This window comes from Chionomys nivalis, chromosome X (genome assembly GCF_950005125.1).
Source record: "Chionomys nivalis chromosome X, mChiNiv1.1, whole genome shotgun sequence".
Lineage (NCBI taxonomy): Eukaryota > Metazoa > Chordata > Mammalia > Rodentia > Cricetidae > Chionomys > Chionomys nivalis.
The window spans coordinates 63,222,431-63,247,429 of NC_080112.1; the positions used below are offsets into that span (position 1 = coordinate 63,222,431).

General features: G+C 42.8%; 1 protein-coding gene and 1 pseudogene across 1 annotated transcript; both read right to left on the bottom strand.

Moving 5' to 3' along the window:
• Positions 1-114: 114 nt before the first annotated feature.
• Positions 115-9,606, bottom strand: Tigd7 (tigger transposable element derived 7). The gene is given in 13 exon segments (XM_057760660.1): positions 115-206; positions 932-1,028; positions 1,031-1,282; positions 1,284-1,381; positions 1,384-1,539; positions 1,542-1,842; positions 1,845-2,001; positions 2,003-2,087; positions 2,090-2,165; positions 2,168-2,196; positions 9,262-9,425; positions 9,427-9,462; positions 9,464-9,606. Coding segments are annotated over 13 exon segments (1,686 nt in total).
• Positions 9,607-11,199: 1,593 nt separating this feature from the next.
• LOC130868010 (60S ribosomal protein L34-like) lies at positions 11,200-11,572 on the bottom strand (annotated as a pseudogene).
• Positions 11,573-24,999: the final 13,427 nt, after the last annotated feature.

A 24,999-nucleotide genomic window follows, 5' to 3' on the forward strand; every position in this document is an offset into this window, starting at 1 on the left:
TGCTGATGGTGCAGGTGTCTAAGGACCCGGATCAACTCTGAGACATTACTGAGGCTAGAAGCTACTCAGGAGCACTGCGTGGGGATCCTCTATCCAAATGCAGCCCGTGGAGCCTCATGGCAGCTGGCTGGAGCTGCTGGAGACTCGAGCCCCACGATTTGGTGCCAACTGTTGAATTATCTCGGCTCGAGAAATAACCAGGCTAGCTGAAAGATAAAACAATAATATTTTTATTTATTACAAGGGGCAAACTCACGAAACAGTAGCAAGAAGTCCAAGCTCAGCTGTGCTGTGAGGGAACCACCAAGAGAGAGCACCTGGGCCGTGCAGCATTTTTCTCTGGGTCCCAGAAAGCCACACCCTAACTTGGTCCCACCTCTTAAAGATAATTGGCTGACAAAGATTCCCCATCATATCTCGCTCTTTTTCTGGGTCTTTAATCTGCTAAGCAGCGTGGCTAGGGTTAAAGTGCTGCCCTTGGCAGCTGGATCTACCCCATTCCTTGGCTTCCTGAGAGTCTAGCTTCCTGATGGAGGTACTGGTAGGAGACACATTTATTACCACATTGTTGTGAATGTATATGATTTCAGTGATGACCACTTGGTACTGCACTTATCTGCCTTGGAAAGACTAATTCTCCCTCTCTCAGCTGCCAGTAGTTGTCCACAGCTATTTATTAAGGAGTTGGCCTCTATGAGATTTTCCCCGCTTTCATGTTAGTATATCCATTGTTGTTGGCATTGTTCAGGTCTTATTAAGCTAGCCATGCTTTTATTTTTAAGAAATGTAAATGTATTATTTTTAAGCTTTTTTATAACCAGTATATAAATGGGCATTGATATGAAAAACAATGTGTTTGATTAAAAATAATGTCAATTAACAATATGTTTGTATAATATAATTACAATTTTTTTTTACATAATCTAATTACCAGAACTAGAAACTGAAGGCATATTGGAAATATCCTTAATATAATGAAGCATATTTATTAAAAATATGTCAATTTTTGAATATACTTTATTCTTGAATACTCTTTCTTTGCTGTATTTTGTTGCATCTCTTTTAGTGTGAAATGGAATCTTTGAAACTCAGGTATGGCATCAACAAAGTTAAGAAGTTAATCCAAACTGTCTTTTACAATAGGTAATTTAAATTCAGCAGTCTCTTTTTTAGCTCCCCACTTGGGACAGATTTATTTGTTGGTCTCACCTTTTGTCTTTTTGGGGGAGGTGAGGAGCAAACTTTTTTCTTTATCACTTCAATTTAACCATATCCTGTCATTTACCCAACTTGGTTTCTAACTCAGCTCCTTTCTCAAGAATTTCTCTATAATACCTATCTTCTAATCCTTGAAAGTGACAGACAGGCTCCTTTTTGTATTCGTATTTTGTAATATAGAAAATATTCCTATGCATTTGCTATTGTTAGTTACTTCTTCCCAACTTTTTGTCCAGTTAAAAATTGCACTTTTCACATTGTAGATTTTAATCTTGGAAACTGTCTTTTTATCTTTTTACCTTTTCACTCTCACTTTCTCTCAAAATTACAAGACTCTTCAAGTTGTTTCCATCTATGAAGTTGTTTGCAGCTCAAGATTATATCTTGATTCATTGCTTGAATCAAGATTGAAGTATTCCAGGTAAAGAACTTGTATTTTGTTTGACCATCCTCATTGGCTAATGGTTCAGCAGAAGGGTGAACTGGAGAACTGTCCAGAGTTAACACTTCACTGAGTTGTTTTCATGAAGTTAAAAAATGCTTGATGTCAGGAACAAAATTGTGAAAGAACCATTTTGAAAATAATTCACCTGTGAAGTAAACACCCTTATTAGGTTTATATATATAATATATAATGTACTTGTGTCCTCTTTCACTCTTTTGGACATCTTTGCTTTTCCAATAATGACTGATTTTAATTTGTGAGTCCCATCTGCATTAGCACATATAAGGGCAGACAATTGTTCTTTGCTTCTTTTCCTCCTTGGTAGGCAGGCATCTTTTTAACTCTGGCATTGACTTCCAATAAAGGTCAATCTCATCCCAACTCTATAGCTTTGCTAAATGTTGTTTTCCCTCTTTAATTATCTAGATAGCTTTTGTCAAAACAGCTCAAAGTGTTCTGAAACTGAACCTCGGACATGTTCCTCACATGCTTTTGGCTTCCCAAAATTGAATGACTATTTCAAAATCTAAAAACTCAACCATTGGGGGTGAGTTTGTGACCAGCGGCTGTGGAAGCAGCCCTGGACAGGGAACTCTGAAGTTCCTCATCCCCCACCCTATACTCCCTGGGCTCCCTGCAGGGGCTCTACACCCTGCATACTGCCTCTCTCTTCTTGTCCCACCCAGCTTGCATCCAGAACCCTTCTTCCTTCTGCCCCCTTTCCTCTTTGGGCACATAACACCATCCAGCTCAGTCTGTCTGGCGCTGGGGGCAAATCCTCAGGGCAAGTAGGCAGGCGAGACTTCCTTTGTCTCACTGGCCTGCCTGCAACAAGAAGGTAAGGGCTTTGTTTACAAACTACCCAACCTGCAGGGAGATCTGATCTAGGCACCAGGAGAGACAGCAGCCTGGTGAGTTTGTGACCAGCGGCGGCGGAAGCAGCCCTGGACAGGGAACTCTGAAGTTCCTCATCCCCCACCCTATACTCCCTGGGCTCCCTGCAGGGGCTCTACACCCTGCATACTGCCTCTCTCTTCTTGTCCCACCCAGCTTGCATCCAGAACCCTTCTTCCTTCTGCCCCCTTTCCTCTTTGGGCACATAACACCATCCAGCCAAGTCTGTCTTGGCACCAGGAGAGCCATCAGTGGGAGAGCTAATCTGGGTACCAGGAGAGCCGTCTTTGGGCACGGAGATCTGATATTGGTACCAGGAGAGACATCACTGGAGCACCAGGAGAGCTATCACTGCAGGGTGCCATCACTGGGAAGGTACATCAGTAGGCAAGGAGACCTGATCCGGTAAAAGAAGATCCATAGGGGAGCATTCGGAGAAAGAGATGGGCAGGCACCAATGCAAGAATTCACCCAACAATCTGAAAAACTATATAAACCAACAGAACCCAGCGACCTCACAACAGGAGGACATGAACACCTTAATCATGAAGAAGTAGATAAAATTGACTTTATGAAAGTGATTGACGCCCTTAAACAGCATGTAAAAAATGCCCTTATAGAAATGGATGAGAAGTATAACAGAAAGTTTGAAGAACTGAGTAAATCAGTGAATGATACCCTAGGAAACCAAGGAAAAACAATCAAACAGATAATGGAAACAGTTCAAGACTTAAAAACTGAAATGGAGGCAAAGAAGAAAACACAAACAGAAGGCCAGCTGGACAGGGAAAATCTAGGTAAACGAATAGAGACTACAGAAGCAAGCATAACCAACAGAATACAAGAGATAGAAGAAAGAATCTCAGATTCTGAAGATACCATAGAGAAAATAAACACGCTGATCAAAGAAAACAGCAAGGCCAACAAATTCTCATCACAAAACATTCAGGAAATATGGGACACAATAAAAAGACCAAACCTAAGAATAATAGGAATAGAAGAAGGAGAAGAAGCGCATCTCAACGGTCCAGAAAATATATTTAATAAAATTATAGAAGAAAACTTTCCCAACCTAAAGAAAGATATACCTATGAAGGTTCAAGAAGCATACAGAACACCGAATAGGCTGGATCAAAAAAAAAACATCCTCTCTCCATATAATAATCAAAACACAAAGCATACAGAATAAAGAAAGAATACTAAGAGCAGCAAAGGAAAAAGGCCAAGTTACTTATAAAGGTAAACCTATCAGACTTACACCTGACTTCTCTATGGAAACCATGAAAGCCAGAAGGTCCTGGATAGATGTACTGCAGAAACTACGAGACCATGGATGCAAGCCCAGACTACTATACCCAGCCAAGCTTTAGTTCACTATAAATGGAGAAAACAAAATTTTCCAGGATAAAAACAAATTTAAACAATACATAGCCACAAATCCAGCCTTACAGAAAGTAATAGAAGGAAAATCATTAATCAAGGAGTCCAACAATGACCACAGTAACTCAGACATCTAGAGACCCTTCACCAGCGCAACTCAAAGAAGGGAAACACACAAAATCTACTACTAAAAAAAATGACCGGAGTTAACAACCACTGGTCATTAGTATCACTTAATGTCAATGGACTCAATTCACCTATAAAAAGGCACAGACTAAGAGATTGGATACGAAAACAGGATCCAACATTCTGCTGTTTACAAGAAACACACCTCAACCACAAAGACAGGCACCTACTCAGAGTAAAGGGCTGGGATAAGGCTTATCAAGTAAATGGACCTAGGAAACAAGCAGGTGTGGCCATACTAATTTCTAACAAAGTTGACTTCAAACTTAAATCAATCAGAAGAGATGGAGAGGGACATTTTCTACTCATAACAGGAACAATTCATCAGGATGAAATCTCAATCCTGAATATCTATGCCCCTAATATAAAAGCACCCACGTACGTAAAAGAAACATTGTTAAAACTCAAGGCAGCCATCAAACCGCACACATTAATAGTAGGAGACTTTAATACTCCTCTCTCACCAATGGACAGGTCAATTAGACAGAAACCTAACAGAGAAATAAGAGAATTAATGGAGGTAATGAATCATATGGACTTAACAGACATCTATAGAATATTCCATCCAAATAGGAAAGAATATACCTTCTTCTCTGCAGCTCATGGAACCTTCTCAAAAATCGACCACATACTCGGTAACAAAGCAAACATTCACAGTTACAAAAAAATATTAATAACCACCTGTATCTTATCAGATCACCATGGATTAAAGCTAGAATTCAGCAACAATGCTAGCCCCAGAAAGCCTACAAACTCATGGAAACTGAATAGTCAACTACTGAACCATACCTGGATTAAGGAAGAAATAAAGAAAGAAATTAAAGTCTTCCTTGAAGACAATGAAAATAAAGAAACAACATACTCAAACCTATGGGACACTATGAAAGCAGTCCTGAGAGGAAAGATCATAGCACTAACTGCCCACTTAAAGAAAACAGAGAAAGCACACATTGGAGACTTAATTAAAGCTATATACAGCCCACCTGAAAGCTCTAGAAAAAAAAGAAGCAGACTCACCTAGAAGGGGTAGAAGACTGGAAATAATCAAACTGAGGGCTGAAATCAACAAAATAGAAACACAGAAAACAATTGAAAGAATCAATAAATCAAAAAGCTGGTTCCTGGAGAAAATCAACAAGATTGATAAACCCCTATCCAAACTAATCAAACGGCAGAGAGAGAATCTGCAAATTAATAAGATCAGAAATGAAAAGGGAGACATAACCACAGACACAGAGGAAATTCAGAGAATCATTAGATCTTACTACAAAAGCCTGTATGCCACAAAACTGGAAAATGTAAAAGAAATGGACACTTTTTTAGATAAGTACCATATACCAAAGTTAAACCAGGACCAGGTGAACAACCTAAATAGACCTGTTAGTCGTGAAGAATTAGAAGCGGTTATCAAAAACCTCCCTTCCAAAAAAAGTCCAGGACCAGATGGTTTCAATGCGGAATTCTACCAGAACTTCCAAGAAGACCTAATACCTATACTCCTTAAGGTATTTCACAATATAGAAACAGAAGAGTCATTGCCAAATTCCTTTTATGAAGCTACAGTAACTCTGATACCAAAACCACACAAAGACCCAACCAAGAAAGAAAATTACAGGCCAATCTCACTCATGAACATCGACGCAAAAATCCTCAACAAAATTCTGGCAAACCGAATCCAAGAACACATTAGAAAAATTATCCATTATGATCAAGTAGGCTTCATACCAGAGATGCAGGGCTGGTTTAACATACGCAAATCTATCAATGTAATCCATCATATAAATAAACTGAAAGAAAAAAACCATATGATCGTTTCATTAGACGCTGAAAAAGCATTTGACAAAATTCAACATCCCTTTATGATAAAAGTCTTGGAGAGATTAGGGATACAAGGGTCATACCTAAATTTAATTAAAGCTATATACAGCAAGCCGACAGCTAATATCAAATTAAATGGAGAGAAACTTAAAGCCATCCCACTAAAGTCAGGAACACGCCAAGGCTGTCCACTCTCTCCATACCTCTTCAATATAGTTCTCGAAGTTTTAGCAATAGCAATAAGACAACATAAGGGGATAAAGGGGATTCAAATTGGAAAGGAAGAAGTTAAACTTGCATTATTTGCAGATGATATGATAGTGTACATGAGCGACTCCAAAAACTCCACCAAAGAACTCCTACAGCTGATAAACGCCTTTAGTAATGTGGCAGGATACAAGATCAACTCCAAAAAATCAGTCGCCCTCTTATACACAAAGGATATGGAAGCAGAGGGGGAAATAAGAGAATCATCACCTTTCACGATAGCCACAAAAAGCATAAAATATCTTGGGGTAACGCTAACCAAGGAAGTGAAAGATCTATTTGACAAGAACTTTAAGGCATTGAAGAAAGAAATTGAAGAGGATACCAGAAAATGGAAGGATCTCCCTTGCTCCTGGATTGGGAGGATCAACATAGTAAAAATGGCAATTCTACCAAGGGCAATTTATAGATTCAATGCAATCCCCATTAAAATCCCATCAAAATTTTTCACAGATCTTGAAAGGACAATAATCAACTTTATATGGAGAAACAAAAAACCCAGGATAGCCAAAACAATCTTATACAATAAAGGAACTTCTGGAGGCATTACCATCCCTGACTTCAAACTCTATTACAGAGCTACAGTAATGAAAACAGCGTGGTACTGGCATAAAAACAGAGCAGTCGACCAATGGAATCATATAGAAGACCCGGATTTTAACCCACAAACCTATGAACAACTAATTTTCGATAAAGGAGCTAAAAGTATACAATGGAAGAAAGAAAGCATCTTCAACAAATGGTGCTGGCACAATTGGATGTCAACCTGTAGAAGAATGAAAATAGACCCATATCTATCACCATGCACAAAACTCAAGTCCAAATGGATCAAAGACCTCAATATCAATCTGAACACACTGAACCTGATAGAAGAGAAAATGGGAAGTACCCTACAAGATATGGGCACAGGAGATCGCTTCCTATGTATAACCCCAGCAGCACAGACATTAAGGGCAACATTGAATAAATGGGACCTCCTGAAACTGAGAAGCTTCTGTAAAGCAAAGGACACTGTCATTAAGACAAAAAGGCAGCCTACTGGCTGGGAGAAGATCTTCACCAACCCCGCTACAGACAAAGGTCTGATCTCCAAAATTTATAAAGAACTCAAGAAACTAGACTTTAAAAGGATAATTAACCCAATTAAAAAATGGGGCACTGAACTGAACAGAGAATTCTCACCAGAAGAAGTTAAAATGGCCAAAAGATACTTAAGGTCATGCTCAACCTCCTTAGCGATCAGAGAAATGCAAATCAAAACAACTTTGAGATATCATTTTACACCTGTCAGAATGGCTAAAATCAAAAACACCAAGGATAGCCTTTGCTGGAGAGGTTGTGGAGAAAGGGGTACCCTCATCCATTGCTGGTGGGACTGCAAACTTGTGCAACCACTTTGGAAATCAGTGTGGCGGTTTCTCAGAAAAATTGGGATCAACCTACCCCTGGACCCAGCAATAGCACTCTTGGGAATATACCCAAGAGATGCCCTATCATATGACAAAAGCATTTGTCCAACTATGTTCATAGCAGCATTATTTGTAATAGCCAGAACCTGGAAGCAACCTAGATGCCCTTCAATAGAAGAATGGATGAAGAAAGTGTGGAATATATATACATTATAGTACTACTCTGCGGTAAAAAACAATGACTTCTCGAATTTTGCATGCAAATGGATGGAAATAGAAAATACGATCCTGAGTGAGGTAACCCAGACCCAAAAAGAAGATCATGGGATGTACTCACTCATAATTGGTTTCTAGCCATGGATAGGGGCCACTGAGTCTATATTTTGTGATCCTAAAGAAGCTAAACAAGAGGGTAAACCCAAGGAAAAACATATAGATATCCTCCCAGCTATGGGAAATAGACAAGATTGATGGGCAAAAAATTGGAATCTTGGGGGGTGGGGTGGGATGGGGATGAGGGGTGATGGGGAGAGAAAAGTGTGAAGGAGAGGATGAGGGGAACTGGGGGAATCGGGGTGATTGGGGGTAAAGGAAGGTTGGATTGGGGAGCAGGGATACTCATACCTTAGTTAAGGGTGCCACCTAAGGGTTGGCAAGAGACTTGAACCTGGAATGGCTACCAGATGCCCAGGGCAATGTCCCCAGTTAGTTCATTGGGGCACCTGAGGATAGGGAACCTGAAATGAACCTATCCTATAATCATACTGATGAATATCTTGCATATCGCCATAGAACCTTCATCTAGCGATGGATGGAGATAGAGACAGAGACCCACACTGGAGCACCGGACTGAGCTCCCAAGGTTATAATGAGGAGCAGAAGGAGAGAGAACATGAACAAGGAAGTCAGGACCATGAGGGGTGCACCCAACCACTGAGACAGGGGGGCCGATCTATTGGGAGCTCACCAAGGCCAGCTGGACTGCTACTGAAAAAAACATGGGACAAAACCGGACTCTCTGAATGTGGTGGACAATGAGAGCTGACGAGAGGCCAAGGAGAATGGCACAGGAACTTTCATCTGGCGATGGATCGAGAGAGAGACAGAGACCCAATTTGGATCAACCGTCTGAGCTCTTAAGGTCCAAATGAGGAGCAGAAGGAGGGAGAACATGAGCAAGGAAATCAGGACCACGAGGCGTGCACCCACCCACAGTGACAGTGGAACTGATCTATTGGGAGCTCTCCAAGGCCAGCTGGACTGGGACTGAATAAGCATGGGTTGAAACTGGACTCTCTGAACAAGGCGGACAATGAAGGCTGATGAGAAGCCAAGGACAATGGCACTAGGTTTCGATCCTAATACATGAACTGGCTTTGTGGGAGCGTAGCCTGTTTGGATGCTCACCTTCCTGGACCTAGATAGAAGTGGGAGGACCTTGGTCTTCCTGTAGAGCAGGGAATTTGGACTGCTCTTCAGTATCGAGAGGGGGGGGGAGTGGACTAGGGGGAGGAGAAGAGGAATGGGGATAGGGGGAGGGGAGCGGGGGGAGGGGGCAATATGTGGGAGGAGGGGGAGGGAAATGGGAAACGGGGAGCAGTTGGAAATTTTAATTAAAAAAGAATAAAAAAAGAAAAAAAAAACCTCAACCATTACTGGCCTTAAAGTCTATTCACCGTGTAACTCTTTCTGCAGCCTGAAGCGCCACACTGTTAGCAGAGGAGTGCTTCTGTTCTTCGCACATGCAAACTGCATCATCCACGTTACCATATTGGGCTCTTGTTGGCCCCTTTCTCTTTTCAGCATAGCATATCCTGTTTCAGCACAAGATTCAAAGTCATTTTTGTTGATCTTAATGCCATAAAATGTTGATTTACTGATATCAAATTCATCCCTCACACTTGAAAGAGATTGCCCAGCTTCAATCCTACGTAGAACCTTCATTTTCGTCTCCAAATTAAATACAATATATTTCCCTCTTTTGTTCATTCCGAATTTTACTTAAGACAACCAACAGTCAAAAGAAAAGGAAAAGCCTTAGTAAACTGGGAAAAGGGGTTTGGTTTAGCTTTTTTAGTTTTTGCATTAGAAAGTAACTGGCTTGGAAGAATGAGGGTTCATGACTGATGTGTTAAGCTAGAGAGGGAAGAACCTACTCAAAACTGCCATTGTCCAAGTACTGTCTGGTTCTTACTGTTGCCAGGCAGAGGGGTCAGTCTTCAGAGCTCCACTGTTTCTTCTCCCAGTCAGGAGTGCCAGAGATACCTGCACAATTTCCATAATTCATGGCAGGGAAGAGGGCAAAATAAAGCAGGGAGCAACTCAGAGATGCTCCCACAAGAACAGATCCAAATGGGATGTCAGTGAAAAGCAATGCTTGAGAAAAAACGTGAAAAAGTCCATTGTGTAGAAGCTTTTAGGTGAGGAAAAATTAAGAGGTTGTACGCATGAATGCAGTCTAACTTTTAATTCAGTCAACACAGCAGTGAGCTTTGGAGAGGCACTAAATTCTCTAGGTGATCTATAAATATGGAATTAGTCTTTCATAGCACTTCTCCATTCTTGAATCTTCCTGGGGCAATCTGGATGTGTGTGATCAAGTGTTATTTTTCGTGAAATGGTTTCATATTTTGCATCTTACCAAGTTTCAAAATCATGACAATCCTCACATAGGAGTTTATAAAGTTTGCAAAATATTTAAAAAAAAACATCCTTTTGTTTGTATTCCTAATTTTACATTAGGGTGTTAAATGATGTGTTTTGTATTTCAGGGTTGAATTTTTCTTCAGTGCACATTTTCTTTAGTTCGAATCAAAATTTAACTATCTCAAGAGTCACTTGCTGGTGTTTCTGATAAACTGGTTCCCAGAAGTTCTTCAGATGGCAAATTCTATAACTCGTTGCTGTCAGTATTCATTTTTAGCTTTCCTGGTGCTGTTGAAATGGCTATTTCAGGTCTTTTGAAATAGCCTGCTCTAGATATTTCACGGCTTTCATTCCAGATACACAACTTCATAGAAAGAACAGAAATTACCACTATAATCCCTTCCAGGTGCATCAGGGACGTATAATGATGGGAAAAAAGGAGCCCTTATGACAACAGGAAGTCCACATTCTGGTTTAGCACCTGCCACTGAGAAAATCTGTGGCACTAAGCAAATCACTTCTTAGGTCTCAATTTTTTTTTTTAATCAAGGAAAATACAATCTGTTTCACAGTTTAAAACCTATCTCTCTCACACACACAGAGAGACACACACAGACACACACACTACAAAACAAAAACCTAATTAATGGTTTTGAGGAAAGCAACACACGACTCAGGAGGCATTCAAAGCCGTCGTCCTCCCAGGAAGCTGAGGAGGATTCTGCAAAGGCAGCCTGGGCCACGACAGGCAGGCGGGGCCAGGCAGTGAGCACAGTGTGCAGGGGAGTGGCTGCAGAAACTAGCGGCCACAAAGGTAAGCAGGGACAACCGAGAAGCAAGGTGGCAATGCTCTCCCTGTCAGTACGCAGGGCTTCTTTAGGCTAAGATAGCCATTCTTTTTTTTTTTTTTCCACAGACCAAGCCTTGACCTTTATTTAAAAAGCCGCACATTTATTTCGCTTTCTGACTCTGTGCTTGTGCCTTCAACACTTTCACAACAATTTTCTGCTCCTCAATAAGGAAAGCCCGCTTGATCCTGTCACGGACACACTTGGCATACATGGAGCCACCATAGGCCCGGCTGACATGTTTCTTTGTCTCAGACAATCTCATGAGGACTTTCGGTCTCACAGCACGAACCCCTCAGAGTCGGCCCGGGCACACACCGCATGCTGATTTAGGTGCTTTTCCAACCTTCTTGGTGTAAAGGTAAACAATCCTGTTGCCAGGGGTTCGAGACAGCCTAGTTTTGTTGGAGGCTGTGTTGTAGGAGAGCCTACGACAGTATGTCAAACGCTGAACCATTCTGAGTGCCTCTAAGCACCGTCCCTGGAAGAGGAAAAGGAAGCTAAGATAGCCATTGTTAAGGCAAGGAGCCTATACATAAAATCTTGTAAAATCTAAACAACTGAATTTTTAAAAATAAAGTTTAAAATCAATAAAATTATCATACAGTGATAGAAGCCAGGGCTAGGATTCATTAGAAATTAAGGTGTAACAGGATATTGACATGCTATGACCATAATCACATAAGTGTGCTTACCCTTATAAAATTATTTGAGCTATGCACTTAGAACATATGCCCCTTTCCTGAAAGGATTCATGATTACTTAAAAATAATGCCTGTAAGCCTCAAGTGGTTCATCCAAAATGGATCAGCAAATGAGAAAGAGAGAAACATAAACTGATTGATATGGCAAAGGTTAGCAATTATTGTTCTTCTAGGTTCTAACTATACAAGCATTAATTGCAATCTTCTTTCAACTTATGCTATATTTTTTAATTTTTTTGTTGAAAAATACTGATTAAAAATAGTCATCATGTTGACTGAGGTTTCTGTTCCACCAGGTCCCACAGTCATTTAGCCCCAAAGAAATCACACAGAGGTCTACATTAGTTATAAACTGATTTGTCTAGTATCTCAGACTTCTTGTTAACTCTTATAACTTATATTAGCCCATTATTCTTGTCTATGTTAACCATGTGGCTTGGTACCTTTTTTGGCGAGGCAATCACATTGTGCTTGCTCTGTGTCTGGATCATGAAGCTGAGCGATGATGGTGCACACATTTAATTCCAGCACTTGGGAGCTGTAGATCTCTGTGAGTTCGAGGCTGGCATGGTCTACAAAGCAGATGCTAGGACAGCCAGAACTGTTACACAGAGAAACCCTGTCTCAAAAAACAAACAGACAAACAAAAATAGTCATCAGAGATAGGCTCATAATTCCAACACCTGGACAGCAGAGGCAGGAGGACAGGGAGTTTAAGAACTCGTCTCAAAAAAGTAGAAACAAAAGAAGAAAATTATTGTGCTTCTTAGCTAGGAAATTAACCAACTGCCTGGTCTTCCCTCAGGTGGAGACCCCGGACCCACAGACCAGGCCGAGACCACGAGTCGGATGCAAACTGCAAGAGGTTTATTAGGTAGACACAGGTACCTGCGGGCGGCAAAGTCTTTCGGAGGACTTGCGCACCTGCAGACTGGGAGGAGGACTTTTTATAGGAAAGAGGGCAGCAAAAAGCAATTTACAGAAGCAGAAGCTTGGTTATCGGAATGAGGCGGGGGGGCATGAATGGTTTTCCTCTCCCAGCATGGATGTCTGGCAGCAGACATCCCGTTCCTATCTTATAGATATCCTACTTTGCAGCCATCTTGCTTTGTAGATGTCCTATCTTATAGATATCCTGTTTTCCTCTCACGAGAGCAGGCTAGCTGCTGATCTTGAGAATCTTTCAAGCAAACAGGACGTTCTCCCGGGGAGCCTGCTGGCTGCGGGTTCTGAGGAGGGGGTCTGTAGGGTCTTTCACTGGGAATAGGAAACTAAAAAAATATCAACAGCTAGATTAAAGGGGATGCAAGAAATCAGTTGGTAGAATAAAAACAAAATAGAATGAAAATATTTATGAAAATAGCACAACTAAACCCATTTGTTTATGTGCTGGGCAATATACAATTTAAAGGACAAAAGAATATGATATTTTGCAATTGCAAGTAGTATAATTTATCTAAATTGATATTTTAAAAATAATTTTAAGTCTTCTAATTCTGATTTGCCTTGTAAGTGATAAAAATCACCATTTGTACAACTATTAAAATCCCATTGTGATAATGGTTGAAATGGTGACTGTCATATTTTTGTATAGAAACTACAAATCAATAATACTACCTATTTCTCTACTTTTTAAAAAATCAGTTTTGTTTATTGAGATTAGACTTTCTCTGTTGCCTAAGCTATTCTGTAACTTCTGGAGTCACATGATCTTTCTGCTTTTATGTCTTCAGTAGCTGGAACAATAGGGCTATACCACAGCAGTCTGCTTGCTTATATAGTTTTTAAATTTCTCTCATTAGCGTTTTGCAATTTTCAAATGCACAATCTTTACATTTTGTTTGTAAATTCATGTCTATTCATTTTTAAGCTATCATAATTGTATCACTTTAACACCTTGCCATTATAAGTTTTGAAAATTTCATTACTAGTTTATAGTATATATGTTTGATTCTGTCTATTGACCTGAGCCTCTATTAAATTCACTAGGTACTTCTAGGGCTTATAGTTTTTTTGTAGATTTATTGGTAACTATCATCTAGAAAAATATGAATTTTATTTCATTTTCATGAGAAGCTTATGCCATTTTTAACAAACTGGTGGTTGTTTATGTAATGCTAAGAAATTAATTCAAGTCCCCACAGGTTTTCCCGTACTTTTTCTAATACCATGATTTGAGACACAGCATTGTTTTTTTATTTGGTTTTTCGAGACAGGGTTTCTCTGTGGTTTTGGAGCCTGTCCTGGAACTAGCTCTTGTAGACCAGGCTGGTCTCGAACTCACAGAGATCCACCTGCCTCTGCCTCCCAAGTGCTGGGATTAAAGGCATGCGCCACCACTGCCCGGCAAGACACAGCATTGTTTACTCCTTCTAAAATCAGGTTGAGTAGAGGTGATGAGAAAAACTTCTTTGCTTTGCTGTGGATTAGAGGAAGTTCTTTAAGGGTGATGTTAGCTGTGGGTTTGCAGTGGAAGCTCTTATTACTAGTTTGAGGGAAGTCTCCTAAAAGGTCGAATTTGTAGATTGATGCCTTTTCTAAACCATTGGAGACAATGATCTTATTTTTCCCCAGTGGACTGTTAATAGGGGTAGTTTACACTGACTTTTTAACTATTGACATTTTATAACAGAGGTAGACCCATTATGGTCATCATAAATTGTACTTTTGTGAATTGAAAAATCCCAGAAGGTCAAATGACTGAACTTGAAGATTATGGAGGTTTAAAATGTAGGTGAGTGTCAACTTACCTTGAGCTACTTTTATTCCCCTTGAAATCCACTCATTGACCACCCATGTCTAACCTAACATCTTTTTGACTACAACAATCTTTACAAAAGCAAAACACTAGCTTCCACCAATCTGAAAGCTAAGGAAGTAATCAGATAGCACATGAAACCTATGTTTGGGTGGAAGCCTCACCCCAGCCCCTGACATCCATATACCCAAAGAGTCTGGAATGCTCAGGTGGAAGTTCCATCTCAAGCCTCCTCCCCTGGGAGTTGCCTTATTCCAGACTCCACCTCCAAGAAAGCCTGCCAACTGATGACTCCTCCCCAGAGATGCTCAAGACCATTCCCACAGGCTATTTAAACTGCTCCCCAGAGAACAAACATGTGGTTTTCTGGTCTTCCTTCACCAGCTCCTCTCTGGGGGATTGGAAGGCCACCCGGGAGCATTGGTATCCATCAAATCTGGGCTTTTTCTAATTTGGTTTGATTTGGTCTGATTTGGATTATTGCCTTGGCGGAGAGGTTTATGGGGAGCAGAAACTTTTCCCACCTAGGGGGCTGTTTTTCTCACTGGTCCAAGGACACATGTTGGGAAAACACCCTCATTTGCACCTACTCTCCACCAGGCTAAGATCCACTTTGTCTGGGTAAGTTCCGATTTCCAATTCATTGCCTTTAAAGGCCCAGGGCCTCATCTGATTTTCAGGTTGTCCTGTTGAAGACACAGCCATGCCAGGTGCCCAACCTGACTGGGACAAGAACCTGACTGGTCCCAGTGGGATTCCTTTATCAGGAGCCGTCCTGTTAAGGTATTTTCCACACCCCTCTGTTTTTTATTTATTTTTTGACCCAAAGTCTACCACAGTGGATGCATTGCATTAGGCTTTGAGTTCAGCATAGACTTGCGAAATGGGCACTTGCAATTCAAAGCCAGATACTCAAGCACCCTTAGGCTGCCTTTTACAAAATCTTTTTAAATTGGGACTGTTCGATACCATCTGTCCTGAATGGCTAATCTCTCTGTGCACTAAGATCTGGCCTCAATATGACCTTGACAATGAGACATGACCTTGAAAATTTTTGCCAATATTGGGATAAGTGGGCAGAACTCTCAAGTGTCCAGGCTTCCTGGGCACCATGTTTCCATCCCTCCCTCAGTAGCCAGTATCTTACAGCACTGGTTTTGGTTGCCAGGATCAAGGCACCTCCAGATTCCCATCTATCTGGGAATTGGGACCCTGAAAGTTCTGCCATGACCATGCTGTCAGAGACACTGGCCCCTCCCCCACTGCCCAACCCTGACTACCCAACCCCCTCCTGTGGGGCCACATTCTTCACATTCCTCCCCCATCCATCCCTCCCCCTTCCTCCCCAGCCAAAGAGAAGGTTGAAGGCCAACTTCCTCCTCCTTACCCACCTTCCTCCCCTCCCCTTCCTCCTACTGTTCCTCCCTACCCTTCCACAACACAACCTACCTCTTGGTCCACCTCTACACACTGGCCTAACCCCGCCCCCCCAATCCTCCCTGTCTCTTCTCACACCAGGTCTCCTCAAACCCCTGTCCTTCTCTGCTCTCTCCAAGAGGTAGCTGGAGCTGATAGAATTGTTAGAGTCCATGTTTTCTTCTCTCTTCAAGGCATCTCACAATTAGAACAATGGTTGAATTCCTTCTCTTCTAATCCTTCTCTTTATATCAAAGAGTTTTGCCATCTGTCCCAGGCCTACGATTTAATCTGGCACTATCTCTATGTCATCCAGGCCTGTTGCGGGAGGTCCTTCCACTCCTCCAGCCAATAGCTGCTGAGATACCAGCCCATTGGGGCGTGGTCTCTCTCCCTTTAAAAAAGCGGCCACTTCCCTCCTCGCTCTCTCCTGATTGCGCAGAGGGCTGTTGTCTGGGACGGTGATCTGTAAGTTTTTTCCCCTTTAAATAAATAACCATTCTATTAATCATAATTCCAAACTGGTGTGGGATTTGTTTGTGACTTACACCTTCACCTTCACAGGCCTCTACTCTCACTCCTGAAGAGCAAAGTCAAGTTTAGGCAGCAGCTAGACAGTGTGCAGACCAGATCCATCTGGTGGACAATATAGTCCCTGTGGGGGACTTGGCCATGCCACATCCTGGGATTATCAACCAGGTCAAAATGGTCGGCAGAGGCGGGACATCATGGTCTGCTGCCTCCTTCAGGATATGGAGATGGTCTTGGAAAAAGTTGTTAATTTTGACAAACTCCCAGAGATCACACAGCTAGCTGATGAAAACCTGGCCATTTTTAAAACTGATTACAAGAGACCATGGTTCCATATAGTCGACTGGACCCAGCCTCCCCAGGGGGAGCTATAGTTCTGCCTACCCATTTCATTTCTCAGTCAGCACCAGATATTAGAAAGAAATTAAAAAAGGCCGAGGAGGGTCTCCAAACTCCCATACAGGAATTGGTGAAAATGGCCTTTAAAGTTCTTAATACCTGAGAAGAGGCAGCTGAGTCCTCCCGACAGAAGGCTATGCTGCAAGCCCTAGCAGCTGCCCTGAGGCCACCGGGACCCCCACAAGGGGAACAAGGGAAGTCGACCATGAGACTCCATCCTGCTGGAGCTCAGCCTAAGTCAACTCCTCCAGGAGTCTGCTACAAATGTGGCCATAACGGTCATTTGGCTCAATATTGCCCTGAGCCTCAGCTGCCTATGAGGCCATGCCCTATCTGGCAGCAGCCTGGACACTGGAAATCACAATGACCCTGTGCAGGCTCGTCCTCTATGCCACACCATGGAGGTCCAGTCTCGCCAACACCAGCAAGTGAGACTGTGCCAGCCTTCAGACTACTCAGCCTGATAGAGGATTGACACGGCCCAGACTTGGTGACTCCCATTGCCCTCTCTGAGCCTAGGGTAACACTGTAGGTAGCGGGTAAGTCCATTACTTTTCTTTTGGACACGGGAGCTACCTACTCTGTTTTAATATCTCATTCGGGTCCTACAATTCCCTCACCAATTTCTGTCATGGGGTGGGGGGCCAGGACCCTTTCCTTCCCACTTAAGACCACATCATTGCCCTGCATTCTTGCAGGGCAATTCTTTTCTCATTCTTTTCTAGTCTTACCTGCTTGCCCTGTATCCCTACTTGGTTATGACATTCTCAGCTGCTTGGGGCCACACTCACCTTGGCCCTCACACCCTCTCCTGAGTCCCACTTTCTTCTCACCTTAATAGCCTCACATGTTCCTATCCCAGACTGTCCTGTCCCTACGCTCCCTTATCCAGTGGATCGCCAACTATGGTATATCTCCACCCTTGTGGTTGCTACTCACCACCAGCCAGTCCTAGTTCATCTTAAGGACCCTTCTTCCTTTTCTTCTAGACCCCAGTTTCCTACTTCTGAAACCCACCACAGAGTCCTTAAGCCTATTATCACCCGCCTCCTATCTCAGGGACTTTTCATTCCTATCAACTCACCCTGCAACACTCCCCTTCTTCCTGTGCGTAAGCCTTCTGGTACTTGCCGTTTGGTTCAAGACCTCTGCCTGATAAATGAAGCAGTTATTCCAATTTATCCAGTGGTTAACAACGTATACAATCTCCTGTCTAAAGTCCCTCCTGCCACTTCCCAGTTCACTGTTCTGGACCTGAAAGATGCCTTCTTTACTGTCCCTTTACACCCTGACTCATACTTCCTCTTTGCCTTCACCTGGGAGGACCCTGGCACCCAATACCCCAGACAGCTTATGTGGACTGTTCTCCCTCAGGGTTTTCAGGACCACTTCCATTTCTTTGGCTAAGCCCTGACTCTGGATCTTTCTACCTTTGACCCCAGTCCTAGAACACTTCTCCAATAGGTTGATGATCTCCTTCTCTGCAGTCCCACATTGCCTCTGTCACAACAGGCCACTGCTTGGTTCCTGAACTTTCTCAGATCCCTGGGATATCGAGTCTCACCAGCTAAGTAAGGTTCAGCTATGCTCTCCTACTCTGGTATATTTGGGTGTTCAACTCAGCCCGGGGCCTAAGACCCTCACCTCTGACAGGGTCCAGGCCTTACGGGATTTACACCCCCTAACCACAGCGGCTCAGATTCTCTCATTTTGGGGCCTGATAGGATTCTTCCATCACTGGATCCCTAACTTTGCAATTACAGCCAAGCCTCTGTACCAGGAAGCTAGAGAGACTCCCACGGGGCCTCTCACCCACCCGGCCACCATCTGCTGCCACTTCTCTCTACTGCGAGATGCCCTTCTAACAGCTCCTGCCCTTGCTCTATCCGACCCCATGAGACCTTACCATCTCTATACAGATGAGAGGTCAGGAGTAGCCACTGGAATTCTAACCCAACAGGTTGAGTCTTCAAATTGGGCTGTTGCCTTTTTGTCCAAACAGCTGGACCTCACCACCTGTGGATGGCAACCATGCTTGAGAGCTCTGGTAGCATCAGCTGAACTCACCTGGGAGGCTCTCAAGATCACCATGTTCAAGCCAATCATGGTATACTCCACCCACCTCCTCTCAGACCTTCTGAATCATTCTTCTCCCTCCTTGGGCCCTCATGAGTCCAAGTCTTTAACTTACTGTTTCTAGAAAACCCTCAGATTACCTTGGCCTCCCGTCCTGCCCTAAACTCTGCAACCCTCCTTCCTGTTGCCCTCTCCTCTGGTACCTCCTCTAACTTGTGCCCAGAGGCTGTGGAGGCCTTATGCTCATCCTGGTCTGGTCTCCTAGACCAAGCACTCAGAAGCCCCCAGCTCACCCTGTTTGTTGATGGAAGTTCTCTTATAGACAAATCAGGAAACCACCTGGTGGCATATGCAGTTGTCACTTCCACTAAAACAGTTGAGTGACCTGCCTGCCAATGGGAACCTCCTCACAAAAGGCAGAATTAATCACCTTGACTAGAGTGCTCCACATAGCCAAGGGTCAATGGGATAATATCTATACTGACTCTAAACATGCCTTTTTAATAGCCCATACCCATTCTCTGCTCTGGAAGGAAAGGGGTTTCCTCACTACCAAGGGCACTCCCATACTTAATGGACCCCTTATAGCTAAGCTCCTGGAGGCTCTCCAGCTCCCTGTGGAAGTAGCCATAATTCACTGCCAGGACACCAGTCCTCCAAGGACCCAGTGGCCTTAGGCAATGCCCATGCTGACTCAGTGGCCCAGGGCTTGGCCTCTAGCTCCTTGGATTCCACAGAACATATTTTGTTTTTGTCTCCCCTCTATCAGCCTTGCTATCAATCAGAAGAGAAGGACGAATTCATAAAAAGTGGGGGGCACAAAAACAAAGGATGGATGGTTCTACTTAAATAACCGTTTCATCCTTCCTCAAGACCAGGCATTGTCAATCATTTCAGACACCCACCAGACTTTACACACAAGCCCCAAAGCTTTATTCCATTTCTTAGAGCCCCTCTTTGACCCCACCCATCTCCAAGCGTGTATTTCACAGGTTCATTTTTTCCTGTCAGACGTGTGCCAAGGGGGCTCTCCATATACATCAGTCTCTGCATCAGCTTCGTGGACATCAACTGAGCAAAGATTGGCAGGTTGATTTCACCCAAATGCCTACTCATAAAAAACTCTGATATCTCCTAACTCTTGTGGACACTTTTACAGGATGGATAAGGTGTTTTCTGCCTCAAGGGAGACAGCAGATGTGGTGGTTCAGGTACTCCTGGACCACATCATTCCTCAGTTTGGCGTTCCACAGACCATCCAGATGGACAATGGGCCAGCCTTCACTTCCAGGGTCATAGAGCTTGTGTCAGAAGCTCTCAACATCTCCTGGAAGCTCCATATCCCCTGCCTCCCACAATCCCCAGGAAAGGTGGAGAGGGCCATCGGACTCATCAAACAAGAGCTAATCAAGCTCTCCATCAAGGTTATCTTGGCCCTCCTTCCTCCCCATTGCCTTTACCCATCTCTGGGCCACTCCACATTTGCCTGTGGGTCTAAGCCCTTTTGAGCTCCTTTATGTCAGGCCCTTCCTTCTTAATTGCCACCTCCTTGCCCAAACTCCTCCAATGACTGGGTACCTACCCTACCTCTCCCTTCTGAGGTCCCTTCTCTGTTCACATTCTGACAGCTATCTCCCTGCCCCCACACCGAAGGAACCCAAAGCCCCTGAACCTACTCCTCTCTTCCTGGGGGACAGAATACTTCTCAAAAAGCTAGTTCCTAGGTCTCTCGAACCTCGATGGACAAGACCTCACACAGTGATCCTCGCCACCCCTTCAGCTGCCAAGCTTCTGGGACACCCATGCTGGTACCACCTCTCCAGGCTCTGGTTCAGGATACTAGTCACCTGCCTTCTCATCTCCCTCAAGGAACAAATGCCTGAGGTCTCCAGGATGGCACTTAACTGGATGCTTTTCCACCCACACCTTCCACTGAGCGTGAGCCCATCAACTCCCAACTCTCCTCTCCCCCATGTCACCCCATGTCTGCAAGAAGCAGCTAGATGTGAACCAGCCCCCCTATACCCAAAGAGTCTGGGATGTTTGGGTGGAAGCCTCATCCCAGCCCCTGGCATCCATATACCCAAAGAGTCTGGAATGTTTGGGTTCAGGCTCCAACCCAGCCCCTGGCATCCATATATCCAAAAAGTCTGGAATGCTCAGGTGGATGTTCCATCCCAAGCCCCCTACTCTGGAAATTGCCTTAGTCCAGACTCCACCTCCAAGAAAGCCCGCCAAATGATAACCCCTCCCCAGAGATGCTCAAGACCACTCCCATAGGGTATTTAAACTGCCCCCAGAGAACAAACATGCGGTTTTCCAGTCTTCCTTCCCCAGCTCCTCTCTGAGGGGCTGGAAGGCCACCCAGGAGCATTGGTATCCATTAAACCTGGGCTTTTCCTAATTTGGTTGGATTTGGTCTGATTCAGATTATTGTATTGCTGGAGAGGTTTATGGGGTGTAGAAACTTTTCAACCTATACAAATGTTCTTTCTGGCTTGCTGTAACCTGTCTACCTGTGGCCCCCTTTAATTTATTTGACAAGTACTTTTATGATTTTTTAAAAATTATGTGTCTAATAAAATCTTTTTTTGTTTGTTTGTTTGTTTTTCAAGACAGGGTTTCTTTGTAGCTTTGGTGCCTGTCCCGGAACTAGCTCTTGTAGATCAGGCTGGCCTCGAACTCCCAGAGATCTGCCTGCCTCTGCCTCCCGAGTGCTGGGATTAAAGGCGTGCGCCACCACCACCCGGCGTCTAATAAAATCTTATGCAACTTCTTCAATACTGGACATACTTGTGGTGCTTTGAATGAGAATGGCCCCCATATGCTCATATATTTGGAGGCTTTCACCCCAGTTGGTGGAACTGTTTGCGAAAGATTAGAAGATGTGGCTTAGCTGGAGGAGGTGCAACACTGTGGATGAGCTTTGAGCTTCTGAAAGATCATGCTATTCCCAGTCTCTTTCTCTCTGCTCATACTTGTAGCTCAAGACGTTGGTTCTCGGCTGTTCTTGTTCTCAGCCTTCGCTCTGCCATCATGGATTCTAACGTTACCCGTGAAACCATAAACCCAGATCAACCACTTTGTTTAACTAGTTGCTTTGGTCATACCATGAGTCTTTTGAAATCTCAAAGCCTACCTTCAATGACATACCTCCTCCAAGGTATGTCACAACTCCTAATCTTTCTGAAACAGTTCTACCAGTTGTGGACCAACCAAGCATTCAAACATACGAGCCAATAGGGGCCATTCTCATTCAAACCACCACAATGATATTTGTGGAAACCTGAATATGTGTGTTCCCAGGTCACTCATATTTGACCCCAGAATAAACTCTCTCTTATGTCCTTTGAGGTGACAGTTGGATTTTTGCATCAATACTTTCCATATATTATTAGGGCATTTTTATAATAACTTATTCAGGAATTTTGTGCCTCCATTTAGGGGGATTTTTATCTTCTTTAAAAACACAATTTTATAATGTCAGTTAGGAGCTGTACAGGCTTGAAATTCTCCATTAAATGTATAATCAAATTCATAAGTAAAAGCATTTGAAACATTTGGGCTTAGGGATTTCTGTTTCAAAATGTTTTTAGCAGTTACATAGCTATCATTATAATAATTACACTACAGTTTGCGTTATTTATTTCATCATGGGTGAATTTTTGTTGTTTAATGAAGTTAAGGTTTTGATTAACTTTGATAAATTACTGATTATATATGTATATCCACATATTTACAAAGAGGTTCAGAATGTACCTTATTAGCTATTTTTATCATGAACTATATAATATTCCCTACTTTATACTTGATAATAGAAACCTATCCACTTCCCTCTCTGATGTTTCTTTCCCTTTTACTTTTTTTTTTTTTTTTTTGGTTTTTTTGAGACAGGATTTCTCTGTGGTTTTGGAGCCTGTCCTGGAACTAGCTCTTGTAGACCAGGCTGGTCTCGAACTCACAGAGATCTGCCTGCCTCTGCCTCCCGAGTGCTGGGATTAAAGGCATGTGCCACCACCGCCGGGCCCCCTTTCTTACTCTTCTGGATAAGTAGGTGTTGTAACTCATTATCTATCCTCTTACTATATATTGCAAGCCAAAGAGAAACCAAACTTCAAAATTATGAGTAACATTTCTATTTCAAATGAATATTCATTGTTTTGGCACCAACCTAAGTGCTGAAGGCTTCGCAAATCTGCCAGCAGTTAGTGGATCCTAAGAGTAGGGAATGATATCAACAAAGTCAGATACCATAAATGAGAGTCATCACAAAAAAGAATACATTATTCAAAAATTATGAGACATGTCATAAACCAGGAACATGTTACTTGTGCACAGGAGCTGAAAGGGTATACCAGAACTTGCTAATGAGATGCTTCAGATAGCGGAATTTTTAATACATTTTTATTTTTTAAAATTAAAATACTTTTGTTTTATTTTTATTACTATTATTATTTTTATTCATTCTTCTCTCATACATTATATCCTGATAATAATTTTCCCTCCCTCCACTCCTCTCAGTTCCCACTCCTCCTCTTTCCTCCAGATCCACTTCTCCTCCATTTCTCTTCAGAAAAGAGCTGGCCTCCCAGGGATATCAACTGAACATGGAATATCAAGTTGCAACAAGACTAGGCACAAACCCTCATATCAAGGCTGGGTGAGGTGACCCAGTAGGAGGAAAAGGGTCCCACAAATAGGTAAAAGAGTCAGAGACAGCCCTCACCCCCAAGGTTAGAAGTCTCACAAGAACACCAAGCTACATCAACATAAGTTATGTGCAGAGGACCTAGTTCGGACCCATAAGCCCTGTGACTGTCAGTTCCGTCTCTGTGAGCCCCTGTGAGACCAGGTTAGTTGTAGGTTTTCTTGTGGAGTTGATTCCATTTCTCCTGGTGCCCTTGACCCCTCTGGCTCCTTATCTCTTTATAACACTAATATTCTATTTTCCCTTCCTTAGAAGACCCTTCCTCTACCCAGTCCCTCTGCCCAGCTAGGTACCTAACTGATCTTGAACTTCTGATTCTCCTGTCTCCACTTCCCAAATCCTCAAATTACATATGTGTACCACAACATCTGGTACAAATTTCCATTTATTGATTGTATGCTGGTTATAGGTGTGTTTCCTTTTTACGAAATATTTATAAGGTAATATTTTTTGTTTATTTGCTTTTTAAATCTTTTGAGACTTTCACACGAGTATTGTACTTTCATTATTTCCCCGTTCGTTGCCTCCCCAAATGCATCTTATGTCCCTTCCATTCACTCTCAAATTCATGATGTCTTCTCTAATTATCATTATTACACATATATAATATGTATATACAAACACAATCTGCTGAGTTCATTTGGTGTTGTTCATGTGTATACGTGTTCAGGGTTGACCACTTCAGACGGGATAACCTATCACGGGTCTCACCCTTGGAAAAGACTGATTTGACCTCTCTCAGCAGCCATTAACTGCCTGGAGCTCTTCTAGGGCACTGATTCTCAATCTTCCTAATGCTGCGACCCTTTAATACAGTTCCTCATGCTGTGCTGACTCCAAGCACAAAATTATTTTCATTGCTATGTCATAACTGTAATTTTTACTACTGCTATGAATCATAATGTAAATATTTGGGGAGATGGAGGTTTGCCAGAGGGGTTGCGACCCACAAGTTCTAGAGAAAATTTATGAAAAATTTCCTATCCACATTGGTATGCCAACTAGTGTTATCATTGTGTAGGTCTTCTTTGGGCATCTCGCTGAGATTTCCTGTATGCGGTTTCTCTGTCATATATAGAAGACACTATCCTAAAGCAAAATTGTGGTACTTAAAATCTTCCTGCTTATCCTTCCGGATGTTCCCAGAGCCTTAGGTCAAAATTCAGAGAACAGTTGACTATTGGGTGCCACACCCAAATGTGTTTTTGCCTTTTTATAAGAAAATGGGCATAATTTTGTTTTGTGCACTTATCTTTTTTTTGGGGGGGGGACAAAGTTTCCCCAGCCTCCTGAGTG